We start from the raw sequence: 18,317 nt of genomic DNA, 5'->3' as shown, positions 1-18,317 counted from the left end.
AAAAAAAAAAAAAAAAAAAAAAAAGAATATATATATTATGGGAAACATGATAAAAGATAAATTCTATGCAATACAAGAGAGATGTGGAAAAAACCCAGGCTTTGGGAGATCACACAGGTGGATAATTTAAATTTCTATTCCACCCATTCTAGCTGTGATCTGGGGCAAGTTATGTAACTTCTGTGAATCTTAGTTTCTTCATAAATAAAAAGGAAATAGAAATATCAACCTTGCAGTGTAGTTTTGAAAATTTAAAACTATAATATATGTAAAGTACCTAGCACAGTGCCTACCTGGCACAAGAGTTACACACAATAAATTAGAATTCCCCTTCTCTATGCTGGAGAATAGTAGAAAATAAGATTGCTTAGGTAGGGTAAAATTAGGTTCCAGACACTCCCTAAAAGTTATGGATTCAGGATAGATGAAAGAGGAACACTGATAAGAGTAATTTTAAAGAAATAAACTGTCACATTAGAAGAATGAGAACTTAGAATCAATGGGTCTGGCTAAACCACTGTAGTCTCAGCATACAGGAACCTGGACAGGAAACAAAGAAGGCTATTTCTCAGCAAAGAATGACCAAGTTTCGGAACACTGATTAAATATGAAGAATGAAAGAAGAATGCATCAAAGATAAGATTTTTTACTCCAGATAACAGGGAGAAAGGTAACACAAGACTACAATACCAGGAAAGAGAAAGAAAACATGATTCCAAATTCCCTAAACATGCCTTAATTAGAGAATTAGTTAATCGTAAGACTGCTGTCAATGTAATTCATCAGTACACGTAGAGGTAGAACTGGGAAGGAAAAAAAAAGAGTCTGGGCCTGAAAGACAGGCACTGGACATGAAAATGCAAACATAACCATGATTTTTAAAAAGTATATGTTATGTTTGCAAATTGAGAATTCCTCATCATTTTCTTTGTACTTATGGGAGGAGGAGGAAAGGAAGAAAGAGGAAATAGTAGGCACTAAAATGCCTACAGGATTGGAGAAGATACTTACATGTGCCCAAGATGGAGTACTTCAGATCCCCTTCCTCCTGGCTTCCTTCATTGCCTCCTATCCCCATCTAGTAGTAAAACATTTTTTTTTTCTATTTAAATAAATAAACCTATAGCTCAAGGGTTTATGATCAGTTAAAGAGTATGAAGAACCAATGAAAAATGAGGAGAGTAAATATTTTGTAACTAGATTTTTAAAAATTTGCAAATTAAAGTACCAAAACAATTTTACCCACTTTAAATCCAAGCAAAACAAATCCCAAATGAAGAATTAATCTTCATTTCTCAGGGGAACAGGGTTATTGTAAAACAACACACAGCAACATTCTTAGGACATCTAACACTTGCAGCCAAGTGTTTAGCCACAGTAGCAGTAGTGCCTTCTGGTCCTCTAACTCAGGGATTTTCAAAGTGTGGAACATATACCTTCACTAATTTGGAAAGCAGAATCATTTCCCAGAAAATCTTCCAGTAGTCTTATTGAACATTATGATTTTTTTTTTTTTTTTTTGCGGTACGCAGGCCTCTCACTGTTGTGGCCTCTCCCATTGCGGAGCACAGGCTCCGGACACGCAGGCTCAGCGGCCATGGCTCACGGGTCCAGCCGCTCCGCGGCATGAACCCGTGTCCCCTGCATCGGCAGGCAGACTCTCAACCACTGCGTCACCAGGGAAGCCTGAACATTATGATTTTAAAGGTTGTAAATATTCCACAAAAACTGTATCGACGTGTTCATACTAATGATCAGGTTTTGTTCATCTCAATTAATGCATCTTCATATCTTTTGAGTGCTGTTTACATTTATTAAGTTGTATGCTTTAATTATATCTCAAAGTAATAAAAATGGTTCAATGATTCACTGAAGGATTAAAAGTAGTAATGAAAATAGTAAATAATGCAACTTATAAAAACATAAATTTTTAAATGAAGAGGACTCTAATACAGTGAATACAGAATATAAATCTGTAGGTGTCAGCACAAGAGTGACTGTCACATAAGCAAATGAAAAGGAAAATTATAAACAGAAAATTAACATAGTGAATATTTGAAATTTCAATTTATTGAGTCATCAATCTATTTGTTCCTAGCTTCCTGCTATGAAACATGGTCAGACCAGTGGCCTAAAGACATTATAGTTTTTGTTTCACTTCCAAAGCACAATGACCTGTATGAGTCTTTCCAGAACAGAACAAGTACCAAGTAATGCTTTCCAGAACAAAAGTGATGAATTTTGTTGCTAAAGAAAAAGCCAAAAAAACAAAAAGCACTGCTTATAGTAAAACCAGGTGCAAGTCAAACTATCAACAATAGACTTATTATACCAGCCACAAGGTTAATGAGAAATATCACACTCACAAACAATACACAGAACAAACTATTGGCAAAATGCCTTTATCAGATAGATGTACTAGAGGCTACAATGTGAAAAAACAACTATGCACATGCTAGCAGATATTCAACTTCAGAGTTGGACAAAACCGGTGATATGTGGAGTCTGAATCAATACAACAGGAGTAAGAAATACACAATAAAATTTGATCTATTTATTACTGAATATCCACGAGAAGAGAATTTTCTATTCATTCATTATTTTTGAGCCATGATGTAAAATTTTAAAAAGGTAATACTGGAATCAGTATTATCAATGCACTACCACAAATATAAGAGGTTATACCTGGACAACATCTACACTGAGATTTATTCCCAGCCAACAAGTGATGGTGAACAATATGTCTCTTGATCTTGATTCAATATTAAAAAGAAATGGTAAAAATTCTGAATACAATCAAATCAAAGTCATGGCCTATTCTACTTTTTTTAAAACACCTTTACTGAGATATAATTCACATATTTTATGTATCACATATCACATAAAATCTAGCCACTTCAAGTGTGAAATGTATACCTCCTTTGATGTATACATCTCTGCAAAGAAATTCTGTATTCTGCTCATCTCCCTTTCAATTTCTCTTACCCGATTTTTCATCTCAGTCTATTATTTCACCTTTTTGTATAACATTACCGACACCTTGACTTTTACAAAATGTTCTAGCTCCTTGGTTTTTATTAAATCAAAAAATAGGTGCTGTCTAAAATCAATTTCTCTGTTCCCCGTAGCCAATCTTTTTCAAAGTACACTTTCACTTTGGACATTAAGTACAATGTTCTTCTCCTTTTATGTGGCAGAAACTTTTCTTCAGCTGACACGAGATCAACTAAGATCCAGTGTTTGCTTCTAAGTAAGTGGAGTGGATGTTTCTTTACTATCTTGTTGCTGTTTAATGCCAGCTCTCAGATTTTATGCTGAGGCTTAGCCAATGTAAATTTACATTATCGCTTTGATAATTTAGGAGTAGTAAACTTTGTCTTAGCATTTCTCTTTTGTGTTTACAATAAGCAGCCACGTAACAGACAGGATTTCTATATCTAGCTTTTTGACTGGCTCAGCCCTCAACACGTGGAGTTTCTCATAGTGTTGTTTCCCTGTGTGAGGGAGAACACCCACCACAACTGTATACCTTCTGCCTAGTACAGTCACTGTCTGGTCCCTACTTTTAAAATCGATTATTCCACACAGTAAAATAGATTCCAGGTGGTATACTGTCCATCAGTCCCAAAGCTTGCCCTTATCTCTTCTTCACTTGTCACTGTAATTATCCCAAGAACTACTTTACTTCTCATGACCTTGATTATTTTCCTACAAGTGAGACTTCCAAATAAGGTACCACGTTTTCCTAAGGGACCCATCAATAGTATATCCAGCAGAAATTCCTCAAAGTTCCTCAGCCTTGGATGATATTTTTATATAGGGTTGGGGCCAAGTTGACTATTTCCTTCTCATAATTACCTGGTCATTTTGGCAGCAATCAATGGCAGCACGAAGAAGGGCAATCAAATATCTGTGCTTAAGTTCCTCTATTACGTGGCATTTATTTTGGTGCAAAATTGAGTAGTTTTCCTTTATTAATTTTCCAGTGCCTCTTGGGCCACTGGGAGAAATTCTCTCTGGTGAAGACATTAGCAAATTCTATTACTGTCTAAACAAGTAGATCATTATGTTAATAATATTTGTAAACCAGAAAAAAATTTGTCATAATGAATGCTGTAGAAGGAAAAAAGAATCAAATAACCCCTCTAGAATAATACAAGATGATTTATCCAGTTTACCAATGCTTGGAAATATCATTTTTGCACAGCCCTAGTGTAATAACTGATGCTCGTAAAGATGAGCCTGAGGCACTACAAAATTCTATAGAAAATGTTATAATTAACATAGTTTATGTTAAGAGCATAGTTTAGTATAGTCTAATTCTTTTTTTTTTTTTACAGGAACATTTATTTATTTACTTATTTATTTATTGGCTGCATTGGGTCTCTGTTGCTGCACACAGACTTTCCTTAGTTGTGGTGAGCAGGGGCTACTCTTCATTGCAGTGCGCGGGCTTCTCATTGCGGTGGCTCCTCTTGTTGTGGAGCACAGGCTCTAGGCATGTGGGCTTCAGTAGTTGTGGCATGCAGCCTCAGTAGTTGTGGCTCGTGGGCTCTAGAGCACAGGCTCAGTAGTTGTGGCACACAGGCTTAGTTGATCCACGGCATGTGGGATCTTCCTGGACCAGGGATCGAACCCGTGTCCCCTGAATTGGCAGGCAGTCTTAATCACTGCACCACCAGGCAAGTCCCTAGTCTAATTCTTTTAAAACTGGTAACCCAAGCATGATAGGTATAGCCACTTCATTAAGCCAAACATCTGCTAAAACAATACCTATTCCCAACAGATCAAATGGCAGTTTAACAGATAAGAAAATAACTATTCATTTCCCATACATACAACACCTCCTAGAGTACACTCCAGGCTTAGTGTGTTATTTCCCTGGATACCACACACACAAAAATAAATTGATTGGTTTTATTAAATTATCTCTTTGATTTGGTTAATGACATTTATTTAATAGAGGCATAAAAGAACAAAACATCGTGTAAATAGGCTAAAAAAACCAAACAAATGTCATAAACTATTTTACAACAAGGTTGAAAAGGAAAAGTTTCCCCTCAAAGTCTTTCTTTCTTTAAGTAAAACTGTCACTGAGTATTTTTTTTTAACATCTTTATTGGAGTATAATTGCTTTACAATGGTGTGTTAGTTTCTGCTTGATGACAAAGTGAATCAGCTATACATATACATATATCCCCATATCTCCTTCCTCTTGCGTCTCCCTCCCACCCTCCCTATCCCACCCCTCTAGGTGGACACAAAGCACCGAGCTGATCTCTCTGTGCTATGCACTACTTCCCACTAGCTATCTATTTTGCATTTGTTAGTGTATATATGTCTATGCCACTCTCTTACTTCGTCCCAGCTTACCCTTCCCCCTCCCCATATCCTCAAGTACATTCTCTACGTCTGTGTCTTTATTCCTGTCCTGCCTCTAGGTTCTTCAGAACCTTTTTTTTTTTTTTTTTAGATTCCATATATATGTGTGAGCATATGGTATTTGTTTTTCTCTTTCTGACTTACTTCACTCTGTGTGAGCCTCTAGGTCCATTCACCTCACTACAAATAACTCAAGTTTTTTATGGCTGAGTAATATTCCATTGTATATATGTGCCACATCTTTGTCCGTTCATTGGTCAATGGACACTTAGGTTGCTTCCATGTCCTGGCTATTGTAAATAGAGCTGCAATGAACGTTGTGGTACGTGACTCCTTTTGAATTATGGTTTTCTCAGGGTATATGCCCAGTAGTGGGATTGCTGGGTCGTATGGTAGTTCTATTTTTAGTTTTTAAGGAACCTCCATACTGTTCTCCATAGTGGCTGTATCAATTTACATTCCCACCAACAGTGCAAGAGGGTTCCCTTTTCTCCACACCCTCTCCAGCATTTATTGTTTGTAGATTTTTTTGATGATGACCATTTTGACTGGTGTGAGGTGATACCTCATTGTAGTTTTGATTTGCACTTCTCTAATGATTTCACTGAGTATTTTTAATAAGAGACCTCTGGTCTTACAAATGTGATTTCTTTACTTGAAATAATTTAATCCTGTTTTTCTCCCTTCCCTATCTCTCCCTCATTTGTAAAAAGGCAGATGAATTTAAAACTCAGAAAATAACTGCTTGAAATTGCCAAAACTAACAAATATAATAAATGTGTCAATCTGCTTTCCTAGTAGATAAAAACCAGAACCTCTTATAAAAATTAGCAAACACATGGGAGTTAATCCAATATAAAATGCTCCTCAGAACAGTGGTGTCATGGTCAGATGCACTGCTATCTTAAAAATACAAAAATTCACTGAAAACCAAAGCAAAACAATTTGATTTACTTAGCTGTACCTACCTGCTCATCTCTTTGTCTCCACTCTTGCCAATTTTCTTCCCGTGAATCCTTCTGTACTGGGTTTGGTAATGATAGCTCATGCTGAGCATTACAAATGGCATGGGAGGATTTCTGGGGAATTTTCTTAAAAGCAAGATTCCTGAGCTATGAAACAAACAAACAAAAAATTAAATTCAGTTTACCAATCCTGGGATACAAATGATTATTTTGGAAGTTAAGAAATCAATATTTTTATACTTCTAAATACTCATTATGCTAACTCACAAAGTCACTATTTGAATTTTTTGTAGTCTTTGTAGAATGCTAATTTCACCAGCATTTGAGTTAATTTTGGTGGATTTCTTGATGAAATGATTAATAAGTGAGAATGGATTATACTCTATTATACCACCATTTTTTTTAAATTAATTTTTATTTATTTATTTATGGCTGTGTTGGATCTTCGTTTCTGTGCGAGGGCTTTCTCTAGTTGTGGCAAGCGGGGGCCACTCTTCATCGCAGTGCGCGGGCCTCTCACTATTGCGGCCTCTCTTGTCACAGAGCACAGGCTCCAGACGCGCAGGCTCAGTAATTGTGGCTCACAGGCCCAGTTGCTCTGTGGCATGTGGGATCTTCCCAGACCAGGGCTCGAACCCTTGTCCCCTGCATCGGCAGGCAGATTCTCAACCACTGCGCCACCAGGGAAGCCCTACCACCATTTTAATGAGTCTGCTTTACTAAAGGGAAGTTTATAGGAGTAGAGAACAGTATAACAAGTATGCTTTTAAAATGCAAAACAATAGGGTTCAATAAGATTAAAGTTTAATAGCTTATAAATTTAAAAGTTTAAATAGTGAGAGAAGACAGCTTAAGTAACTCTAACAACTACTTTGCTAGTCCTGAAAAATACAGGGCCTAGTCCACAAAGTAACATAATGAACTAAAACTGTACTGGCCAAGCCACTCCCAACAATAAGAAAAATCTTAGTCACAGAGGTTGAAACAGGGAGAAAAATACTGAGAGGTTAGTTACTATGGATTAAACTGTATTCTCTCAAAACATATGTTTGTAGGCCTAACCCTTGCTGTCTGTGAATGTGACCTTATTTGGAAATAGGATCTTCGCAAATATAATCAAGTTAAGATTAAGGTTATACTGAATTAGGGTGGGCCCTAATCCAATGAAGGGTATAGACAAAGATACACAAAGAGAACACCATGTAACAGAAGAGGCAGACTGGAAAGATGCAGCCACTAGCCAAGGAACATCAAGGACTGACAGCTACCATAAGAAACTAGGATGAGGCAAGGAGGGAGTCTACTCAGCCTCAGAGAGCGCCTGGCCCTGCTGACACCATGGTTAGAACTTCCAGCCTCTAGAACTGTTAAGAGAATAAATTTCTGTTGTTTTAAGCCACCTGGTTTGTGGTACTTTGTTACAGCAGGCCTAGGAAACCAATGAAGAGGCTTTAAATCAAGGATCAACAATTTAACTGATCATCAATAGACTGTTCTGCAAGAGTGATAAGATACAAACATCACTTTAAGCAGCTGTTTTCTGCTGTGGAAAAGACAGAGTAGAGGGGATGCTGCTAGAGACAAAGCCATGGCAAGTACACTACTGATTTATTACAGCAAGTAGACTTACAGAACTATAGCTGTGGAAGTGGGAAGGGAGGATCCTCAGGCTCATTCTCAGTAATGTAATGTAAACCCCACTATTACCTTATTTTTTGTTCCCCACATCTAATACCAAAAAGAAAATGGGGGCTTCCCTGGTGGTGCAGTGGTTGAGAGTCCGCCTGCCGATGCAGGGAACACGGGTTCGTGCCCCAGCCTGGGAAGATCCCACAAGCCCCGTAGCGGCTGGGCCCTTGAGCCATGGCCGCTGAGCCTGCGCGTCCGGAGCCTGTGCTCCGCAACGGGAGAGGCCACAACAGTGGGAGGCCCGCGTACCGCAAAAAAAAACAAAAAAAAAGAAAATGGTGGGCAATCAAAAGTTCTGTAAGACTGGACTTCTGAAAGGTTGTATGATGAGAAAAATGTCTTTTAAAGTGACTCTGTGTGGCAGCATTTTAAAGAGATACTTAGAAAGCAATGGTGATGGAAATAAATTGAAAAGGCTTTTTCTAAGTCTTGGGATATTATAAAATGAATATAGAGGAAAAAAAACACTTTTACTACTTCTCTCATTAAGTGATATTGAGAAAAGTCCTTAATACCTAACTGCTTCTTCTGTTAAAAGACAGACAGACACAGGCTAGAGGTGTTTTTCAACGTTTCTTTTAAAAATAAATGGGCGCATTAAATGTTGGTCATGTAACTCATGCTAGGCATGTCTAGGGGAGAAGGGCCTCTTTACTACCCTTAAGAAACAGATGACCATCAAATGCATAAAAATGAATGTTCAAGGCTAGTCATAGGCTTATTGTCTAGTCATAGGATTATTGTCTATAACAGTAAAAAAAAAAAGGAAACAACCTAAATGTTTATCACAACAATCTGATTAAGTAAACTATGACAAAGCCACATAATTTTAAATAATGTGGATAAAATAATGTAGATCTTTATTTACTCATGGAAAACTGCTCATGCTAATTTTAAAAAAGCCAGTATGAAAGTCATTATATAGTCTCATTTTCATTTAAGTAAAATATGAATATATATATGAATGTATCTATATATTCAAGTAAACTTATATATGTATACAGAAAACACATACCAAAATATTAATTTCTTATATCTCTAGTTATATTTACAAATGACCTTTGTTTCCTTTTAAGACTTTGTTTTTCAGAAACTTTTTGGAATGAGCACATAAGCTTCCGTAGACCAAAAAAAAAAAAAAAAAGGCAATTTAAAATATGTTCATTACATCTGACTTCAAATACACACAAATTTATATCCATTCATTCAAGTCATATTTACCAAGTACCTATGGACCAGGAACTGTGGATACATAGGTCAACAAGATAGTATCTGCCCTCATGATGCATACAACCTACTGGGAAAGCAGACATGAATAATTATAATTGCTACCTCATTTGCTTCACTCTGTTGCTGTTCCTTCTTTTTTCTTCTTTTCTCTCTTTTTTTCTCATTTGTAGTTGATTTATTTGTTTGAGACTTTCCAGTATTCCGACCTTTGCCTTTTCCAGGCTCAGAATCAGAACCACTGCCACTATCCACTTGCAACAAGGCAAAACGAGAAGCAGTAGTGGGAACAGAACTAAGTACTGCTGAGGCCATTGTAAGGATTTTTCTTTTAAAATACTTCTGTCAAGAATAATTCCTGTGGGAAGGGAGAAAGGAGGAAGATGAATAAACACGGTAAAATTTGTTTCAGATTTTAGAACAAATACACACACACACACACACACACACACACACACATACACTTCTCCTGACACTGAATTTAGTAACAGTTGGATTCATACACACAGTTCTACTGGCAGAAACATACTTTTTAAACTTAAGTAAACAACATAAGATTGTATAATATAAAAAAGAAAAATGATATACTGAGATTTCACAATTATTACAAGAATACCACCAATACAATGTATTGATTTTCCATATATAGTTTCCAAAAATTAATGATTTTCCTCTTTCTCTTTTTTTTTTTGCGGTATGCGGGCCTCTCACTGTTGTGGCTTCTCCTGTTGCAGAGCACAGGCTCTGGAAGCGCAGGCTCAGCAGCCATGGCTCACGGGCCTAGCCGCTCCGTGGCATGTGGGATCTTCCCGGGCCGAGGCACGAACCCGTGTCCCCTGCATTGGCAGGTGGACTCTCAACCACTGCGCCACCAGGGAAGCCCTTTCCTCTTTCTTTTAAATACGCTGCTGTATATTTACATATTTATGGAGAATATCCTAATATATACATATATATGAAGAACATCCTAAATCTGATTAATATATACGTATTTATGAAGAACATCCTAAATCAATATGGTTTACAATGCAAGAGTAAGAATATCATTTTTCACCGCACACAGAGACCATTGGTACAACTACATGCTTATCCCCAACTTCCAAGACAGGAAAAAAGGAGTAGGAAACAAAGAACATTCTTACCGTGTACAAATTCTGCCTTAAGTTTGATTCTAGAGAAGTGACAGCAAAATAGAGAACTTAAATTCTCTCAACCAAAGGAAACTTTTCAAAACCATCTTCCACCATTATCTTTTAGTTCATTAGTCTCAGTGCCCCCTACCTCTCTTAGCTTTTTTTTCTTTTATTGAAGTATAGTTAATTTACAATGTTGTGTTAGTTTCAAGTGTACAGCAAAGTGATTGTTATTTATATATATATATATATATATATATATATATATATTTTCAGATTCTTTTCCATCATAGGTTATTACAAGACAGTGATTATAGTTCCCTCTGCTATACAGCAGGTGCTTGTTGTTTACCTGTTTTATATATAGTAGTGTGTATATGTTAATCCCAAACTCCTAATTTATCTCCCCCCACTATCCCCCCTTGGTAAGTGTAAGTTTGTTTTCTATGTCTGTGAATCTATTTCTGTTTTGTAAATAAGTTTATTTGTATCATTTTTTTAGATTCCACATATAAGTGATATCATATGATATTTGAGTTTCTCTGATATACTTCACTTAATATGATCATATGTAGGTCCATCCATGTTGCCGCAAATGGCATTATTTCATTCTTTTTATGGCTGCGTAATATTCCATTGTATGTATATACATCTTCTTTAACCATTCATCTGTCGATATTTAGGTTGCTTCCATGTTTTGGTTATTGTAAATAGCGCTGATATGAACATTGGGTTGCGTGTATCTTTTTGAATTAGAGTTTTCTCCAGATATATGCCTAGGAGTGGGATTGCTGAATCATATGGCAACTCTATTTTTAGTTTTTTCAGGAGCCTCCATACTGTTCTCCATAGCGGCTGCCCCAATTTACATTCCCACCAACAGTGCAGGAGGGTTCCCTTTTCTCCACAGCCTCCCCAGCATTTATCGTTTGTACTTTTTAATGACGGCCATTCTGACTGGTGTGAAGTGATACCTCACTGTAGTTTAGATTTGCATTTCACTAATAGTTAGCAATATTGAGCATCTTTCATGAGCCTGTTGGCCATCTGTATGTCTTCTTTGAAGAAATGTCTATTTAGGCCTTCTGCCTATTTTTTGATTGGGTTGTTTTTTTGTTAAGCTATATGAGCTGTTTGTATATTTTGGAAATTAATCCCTTGTTGGTACCTTTCAGCTTTTTAAGAGCCTTTTAAACTTAAGACAGGATAGCAAAGGTCCTCTAGTAAAATATATATATATATAAAACTGAATCACTTTGCTGTACACCAGAAACTAACACAACATTGTAAATCTACTATACACCAATTAAAAAAATTTTTTTACAAAAAAGGTCCTCTAGTAATATCTAACCCAAATCCTTTTTTACAGATGAGGCAACTGGTACTTAGACTGCTTAGGTCATTCTGCAAGTTACTGGCAAAGTCAGGACCTGAAACTAGATTTGCTGAACCTTACTCTGCAATTTCTAAGTAAGAAGCCTTGTAACTACTAGAAGACTAAGTACTCTCTCAATTCAAAAGAAACAGATTCTCTTAATAAGTTGTGAAACTGAGAAACTTGTTTATTTTTATTTTGAAATGTATTGAGTACATAACTGAATAAACTATTAAGTTTTTTTAAAAAAAAGGAACACTCCAAGTACCTAGCACTAAGATTAACAAAATGTTAACCCACCCCATGCCTCTCCCCAATAGCAACCCCCCAACTCCCACTCTGTCAAGAGATAATTATTATCCTGATTTGTTACTTATTACTTTGTTTTTCTTGATAGTTTTATCATGTCTGTCTTGAGCCACAGTGCTCATATCTGAACTAGCTACTGTTATTTCGACAATATCCTACTGTTTACACAGGTCCACCCTATTCATTGTGGGAAGGGACTGTGTAAAAGCGTGAATACTAAGACGTGAGGATCACTGAGGTCCATTTTGAAAGCTAACCACACACTACAGTTTGCATGTTTTCAGGAGGGAACAAAAATGAGAAGCATACGTTGAATCTTCCATCTTAACCTAAGAATCTAGAAAATTATTTGGAAATCTTTCAATTTTTTGTTAAACAATGAAAAAAATCAAAAGAAGAACTGAGATTTGAATATGTCGTCTAATAGTTATGAAATCAAAGTATTTTTATTACAATACCACATTAATACCTATTGCTCCTATGTTCAGAAGCATACAGATTAAGATAAAATACCACAACATACAGAGATGACATCACACCATTAAAATTATGATGTATTTTTAGGCTTAAATCTTTCCCACAGACATGAGAATTAAGGCTTTGTAAGTTACTATAAGGAAGAAAATATTACAAAATGAAAAGGAAATTCCAGACTCAAAAATATTATGGAAAACATTAATTCTACTTCAACTTCAACATGCCATGTTAAAATCCTGTAAGTTTTAGTAGCTTTGACCACTTTAGGTACACTAATCCTACACAGCTGTTCTACAACTACTGTATTTAATTTTAACTGTCGCAACTATAAATTGCATATGATAGCTGTTCACAAATATTCACCGCCCCTCTCTGAAAGAGAATTGTGTATCACTCTCATGTTGAATGCAGGTTGGCCATGTGACTACCAGTGAAATATAAGCTTGAAAAAGCTTTAAAAGCCAGAACATGGTTCACCGTGTTCTCTTTTCTCTGCTTCTGTTATTGTGGAAGTGTATGCTGAGATGAAGCCTCCTACAGTCAAGTCTGATGGAGTCTAAAACTACAACGAACAAAATCTCCTTACTAACCTGTAATGGATATGTAGCTTGAGCAAGAAAGCAACTTTGCTGCTTTAAGCTGCTGAGGTTTTCAGGTTGTTATTGCAATATAATCTAACCTTATCATCACTGATAGCTTACAGAAATACATTTCCTCTCCATTTCAGGACTGATATCAAAACTGTGAATTTATCATATTTGGATTGTTCTGCATGAGTGAAATGTTCACAGGTGTTCTAAATATCTCTCCAAAGCTCACAGAAATTTTTTTTCTTTGAAATGAAAAGAAAAAAGTTTTTAAGCATTGAGAATTTGTGGTTGAGCAGTCGGCCACTGAAGAGTCAGAGACCTAAAGATTATACCTAACAATGCATAAAGAAAACACCAATCTATCTGAAACCCAAGAATCACAGGAGAGACTATGTCTTATATAGTGGACACACACAACAAGCAATAAATATTTCCTGAATGAATGAAAAGAATAAAAGAAAGACAAAGTGAAAAGAAAGCATTAGAACAAATACTGTTAACTGAGAAAAGAATCAGTGATAGACACTCAAAATAATTATTTTTCTGAGGCAGCTACCTATGCTACATCTTAGCAACCCATGTGTTAAAATACTTTCTCTAACTAATGAAAGGGGAAATGGAAAGGGGAAATGCTCACCTCTAATGATCCCTTGTTCGGTAAAGGGTACAGGTAGAAGAATAGGAGAGTGGTAGCCACCTGCACTATACTCTACATAATAGTAAATATTAAAGGCCAAAAATAGCTCTACTCAGCAGCTGAGGGAGTAAGGAGATGGGACAACTGGAAGGGCTCATCATCTGTACTCAAGCTGTACTTAAAAAAAAAAAAGTGATAAACAGCCAACACATCAACTACCTCATTAGCCATGAGAGAAATCTGTATACTATGTCAAAAATCTATATACCATACACTAACCAGTACTTCAGAGGTGGAAGAGGGGGGAAATGTAAATTTTAAATGAAAGAAGGGAATAAAAATATAAAAATAATCCCCAATTTGTAAATATGTGTATTATTTATTTACATACCAAAAGAAGGAAATGCATGGGACTACTCCTTTTCCTTTCTATAGTTTTCACTATTTCCCCAAATATTCTGTAACGACCATATTCCTTCTATAAGAAAAAACTCTCATCGTGAAAAGGAAAAATGGTCATCTATACCCAAATTCAAAAAAGAAAAACATAATGTAATCCATGCAATATTGATTTTTCTGCCCTGTGTCAAAACTTAAAAAGGGCAACTACAGGTCAGAATTAACAATGACATGCCTCAGGTTCTTTTATGTTAGTGATTGAGAAGATAAATGACACAAAGCAATTGTCAAAGACTGATTATGGTGCATGTTTTTAAGAGAACATTGCCTTCATTAACAAATTTTTCAGAATTCGCAAAAAGATAATCATGTTATACAATCCAGGAATTCATTTGAAACTGCTTTAAAACCTTGAAGAGAAAAAGAGATAAATAAGCAGACCACAAAAACATGAGACTTTTAAAGATACTATTTCAGGGAAAGGCTAGGGTTAGTATTCTTGTGAGGCTAGGGTTAGAGGTCTTGTGTACCTATGGTCATATCTAAGAGATACTTGGATAAATAGATTCAGAGTTCTTCTCCCTCCCCCTGTTATTTTCCCTTTCTTTCTCCATCACATGGTCTTTAAAATCCAGATACTTGAGTATATATAAATGCTCACTTATAAACATACACTTAAATAACAAGGACATAATTAAGGTACACAAAACAAAAATACAGTGGACATCCACTAAGCTACCTACATTGGTCAGTCTATGAATGCAGTGGCTAGTGCTCTATGTTAAATAGTTACAAATTACTAAAATACTACACAAATTAGGTTTTTAGTCCAGAAATTTAATGATTATTTCCTATGTTTCTCCCTCTTCCCTTTGAGTCTTTTATTTTATTTATTTATTTATTTATTTATTTATTTATTTATTGGCCACGCCTCGCAGCATATGGGATCTTAGTTCCCTGAACAGGGATCAAACCTGCAGAGTCTTAACCACTGGACCACCAGGAAAATCCTGAGTCTCCTTTTAAAAAATAATGTAAAGGCTAATTTAAGTAGTTGAAGGAAGACAAAAGAAAATTTGAAAGATAATTTGAAAACAAATGTTTCAGGTCAAATGCACAAGAAACAAGTTTACAAATATGCAGGCAGCTCATCACATATAAGTGCAACATTCTATAATTTCTTAATGAATCCATTAGTAAAAACTATTAATTCCTCTATACTTAAAATCGCAAAATCAAATTATAGTGAAGTCTCCACTTTATATATACTCAATACTAGAAAAGCCAATTACTTATTAAATATTAGAGCATATGTTAGGGCTTTCTATAGCAACTGTCCTTCCTCAGATTTTGCACTCCAGCAAAACAAACTACTTAAAATTTCCTGACCACACATTTAGTTTTACTTGTTCAAATCTTTTTGCTGTGCCTTTTGCCTAACATGCCCTCCATCTGTCCACTTACAACTTGTATTTGTTCCTTAAAATCCTGCTCAGATGCTAGGATCTCTATAACGCTTTCTCTGACCTGCCTGTTTAATCATTCCCTCCTTTGTAATATTTCTGTAGTTTATATTTACTTTTATTACTGAATAGATTTAATTAAAATTATCTGTTTACTGTTGTGCCTAGCCCCTTATAATCCTGATTTCAACATCCTGAAAGGCAAGAGCTTCTTCTTTCCACCCCTAACAAAACCACAGGACCTGGCACACAGAAGATACACTTATTGAATTTGGTTTTTTAAAAAATATTTACATTCCCCAAGTACACAGCTACCTACGCATTCAAAGACATACTCTAAAACAGAATGGAGCTAAAGAAAATGCAAAGTGCGCTAGAGATAATCCCCAATTCCCAGAATGCAAATGTGAGTTAACAGTGATTATTAGCAGTTCAAAGTTGCTTCATTGTAAGGGCCATCCTACTAACTGATTATCACCGCAACTAATTTTGTTTAGGAAACATATTTGTTTAGGAAACACAACTGGTTTCAAAGTATTGATTAAAAAGAACTAGGATACATGAGGAGCTTAAGTAAACTACTTTTTAAAATGAATAGCCTAAACTGCAAGCAGAAGGATTTATAAACAGCTGATCCTCTTGGGCTCCTCTACTAAGGTTCTGAGGACCAGTGCCACTATGATGTAATCCCTTTAGACTATGATCGCTCTAAGGTCAAGAAAGATGGTAGGAGTAGCCATACCTCAAGTCCAGGGAACCACAATTAGGGCACTTCAAAACTGGTATATGTATAAGCTCCTCAACCAAGACCAAATATATCTCTTTTATAAAATGTAATGATAGTCATCTTCTAACACTATCGACCAGTAAGCCTGATGAAAAAAGAAGTGAATACCATGTAGATACCAACTAGTGTGGTCTCACTGAAATTAGCTTAGATTAAAAAAAAAACAAAAACCATAAAACGAAATGGCATTGAGTATGAGTGACTTAATACCTGGTGAAATTTTTTTATCGTATTATTTCATGTTCTGTTCCTCAAATAACACAACTACACAGTATCTTTCACTTTGGCTTCTTATAAAGTAAGGTTCACAACCAGTAAGTGCCAAGAGCATACCAAAACTTTGCTCGCAGCAAACTTAATGCAAACAAACCATATAAACTTAATGGGTATGCCCTAAATTCCATTTTTTTCCTTCATAGTTAAATACTGCCTCCCCTCTCCAACCTGCATCACCTAATTTCTGTGGGTTGAAAAACCTAGGCAAAAAGTACAAGCAGGTACCGGTTGAGGACCTAAGGGATTCGCCCATAAATAAAGCACATGTATTTTCATTTGCCCCAGTGATCTCTTGGTCAACTTCTGGGTTCTTCACTCTTAAAAGAGTGAAGCCACCTGATTATCTTATAGATAAGTTTGTTGTAACCAATTATGACAATATCTTCCATTAATTAGGATTTGACTGATGAGAACTTAAGTGTTATGAACCTGTTGAGAAAAAAAATCTACGTTTCCACAGATTAAAGATTTAAAAAATTTTTAATTGCCACAAAGTTCAATATCCTTATGACTGCAAGTCAAATTTATTAAACTGATGATTCAGGTTACAATCACAAGCACGTTTACTACGTAAAGAAATAGTAATGAACAGTGCAGAGAAAATTTCACTGGCTTTTCAGTGGAGGAAAGACGATCTTTCATTAGTGCTTCTAATGAAAGCCATAGCACCTACTCAATTGTAGAATCTAGCTAAGGTAAGAATGAAAAATCTAAAACAAGGCGGAGAGAAAAGACAATTTAATAAGTCATTTTTTATCACTGTTCAATATCTACCAAGCACCCTAAGTGCTAGAGATGACAAAAATTCTGCAAGACTGCTTGTTCCAAACAATAACTACAAAAAACAAACAAAATTCAAAACGCTTCTCCCTTTTACTCTTCAATAGTTAGCGGAGGGGAGAAGAAGCACTTTACTCAAAAAGTAATTCACTATACCTCATTCACGAATGAAAGCCGAATTTCACCCACAGGCTGTTAACCAATGCTCCAAAACTTACTCGCGCAAAGTACATGGAGAAGGAAACAGAGCTGGGCGAGACCTAACTCGGGCAGAGAAGCGGCTTCAAAACCTGAAAGGGAGAAAACAGCGAGTCAGGTCGAAGCTCCAGAAATTTCCGAGCGCCTGGCTCCCCGGGCGGGAGCGCGATGCCCGCGGCGGGGAGGGGGCGGCGGCACCTGTCACTCGACGGCCCAGCGACCGCGGTCGACCCCGGCCCCGGCCCCCGCGGGGTCTCGGGAGCCGCAGGCACCGCCCGGGAGCCTGGGCCTGAGGTCGGTGCGGGTCTCTCTCTGCCGCCCCCGAGACCAGAGCCGAGCGTCGGGGCCGCGGCCCTTCCAAAGGAGCGGCCCTCCCGCGCACTCTGCCCAGCGGCTCCGGACAGCGGGGCCCATCGCCTCAGGCCGAGTCCCCAACTGCCGAGACTGGGGCGCACGGAGCAGCGCGGCCGAGCCGCCACCACCGCCTCAGGGGCCCCGGAGCGGTCCCCCGCGAGGCGGCCCGCCCTCCGCGTACTCACCGGGCCTCCCCGGCCGCCGGCACGGCCCTCCTCGCACTGGGCGTTGGGACTGCGCTGGGTCAAGTGTCGGGGTTCAGGGGCGGGCTCGCTC

The 18,317-nt window shown here is 37.2% G+C and overlaps 1 protein-coding gene across 2 annotated transcripts in view; it reads right to left on the bottom strand.

Annotated features, from left to right (window-relative positions):
* The window catches only part of GKAP1 (G kinase anchoring protein 1), an 82,179-nt gene extending 64,401 nt beyond the window's left edge, over window positions 1-17,778 (bottom strand). Inside the window, exons 1-3 of one of the 2 annotated variants that reach the window (XM_007467441.1) lie at window positions 17,646-17,778; window positions 9,369-9,621; window positions 6,351-6,494 (exon numbers count right to left, since the gene is read on the bottom strand). In XM_007467441.1, the coding sequence (XP_007467503.1) occupies window positions 6,351-6,494; window positions 9,369-9,578 (354 nt within the window). In that variant the 5' untranslated portion in view covers window positions 9,579-9,621; window positions 17,646-17,778. Of the gene's footprint in view, window positions 1-6,350; window positions 6,495-9,368; window positions 9,622-17,645 lie in introns of those variants that run through there. The other variant, XM_007467442.1, reaches the window with a different exon arrangement.
* Window positions 17,779-18,317: the final 539 nt, after the last annotated feature.

This window comes from Lipotes vexillifer, unplaced genomic scaffold, assembly GCF_000442215.2.
Source record: "Lipotes vexillifer unplaced genomic scaffold, Lipotes_vexillifer_v1.1 scaffold917, whole genome shotgun sequence".
Classification (NCBI taxonomy): Eukaryota; Metazoa; Chordata; class Mammalia; order Artiodactyla; family Lipotidae; genus Lipotes; species Lipotes vexillifer.
Note: the sequence above shows the minus strand (reverse complement) of the source record. Positions and strands in the feature narration are given on the sequence as shown.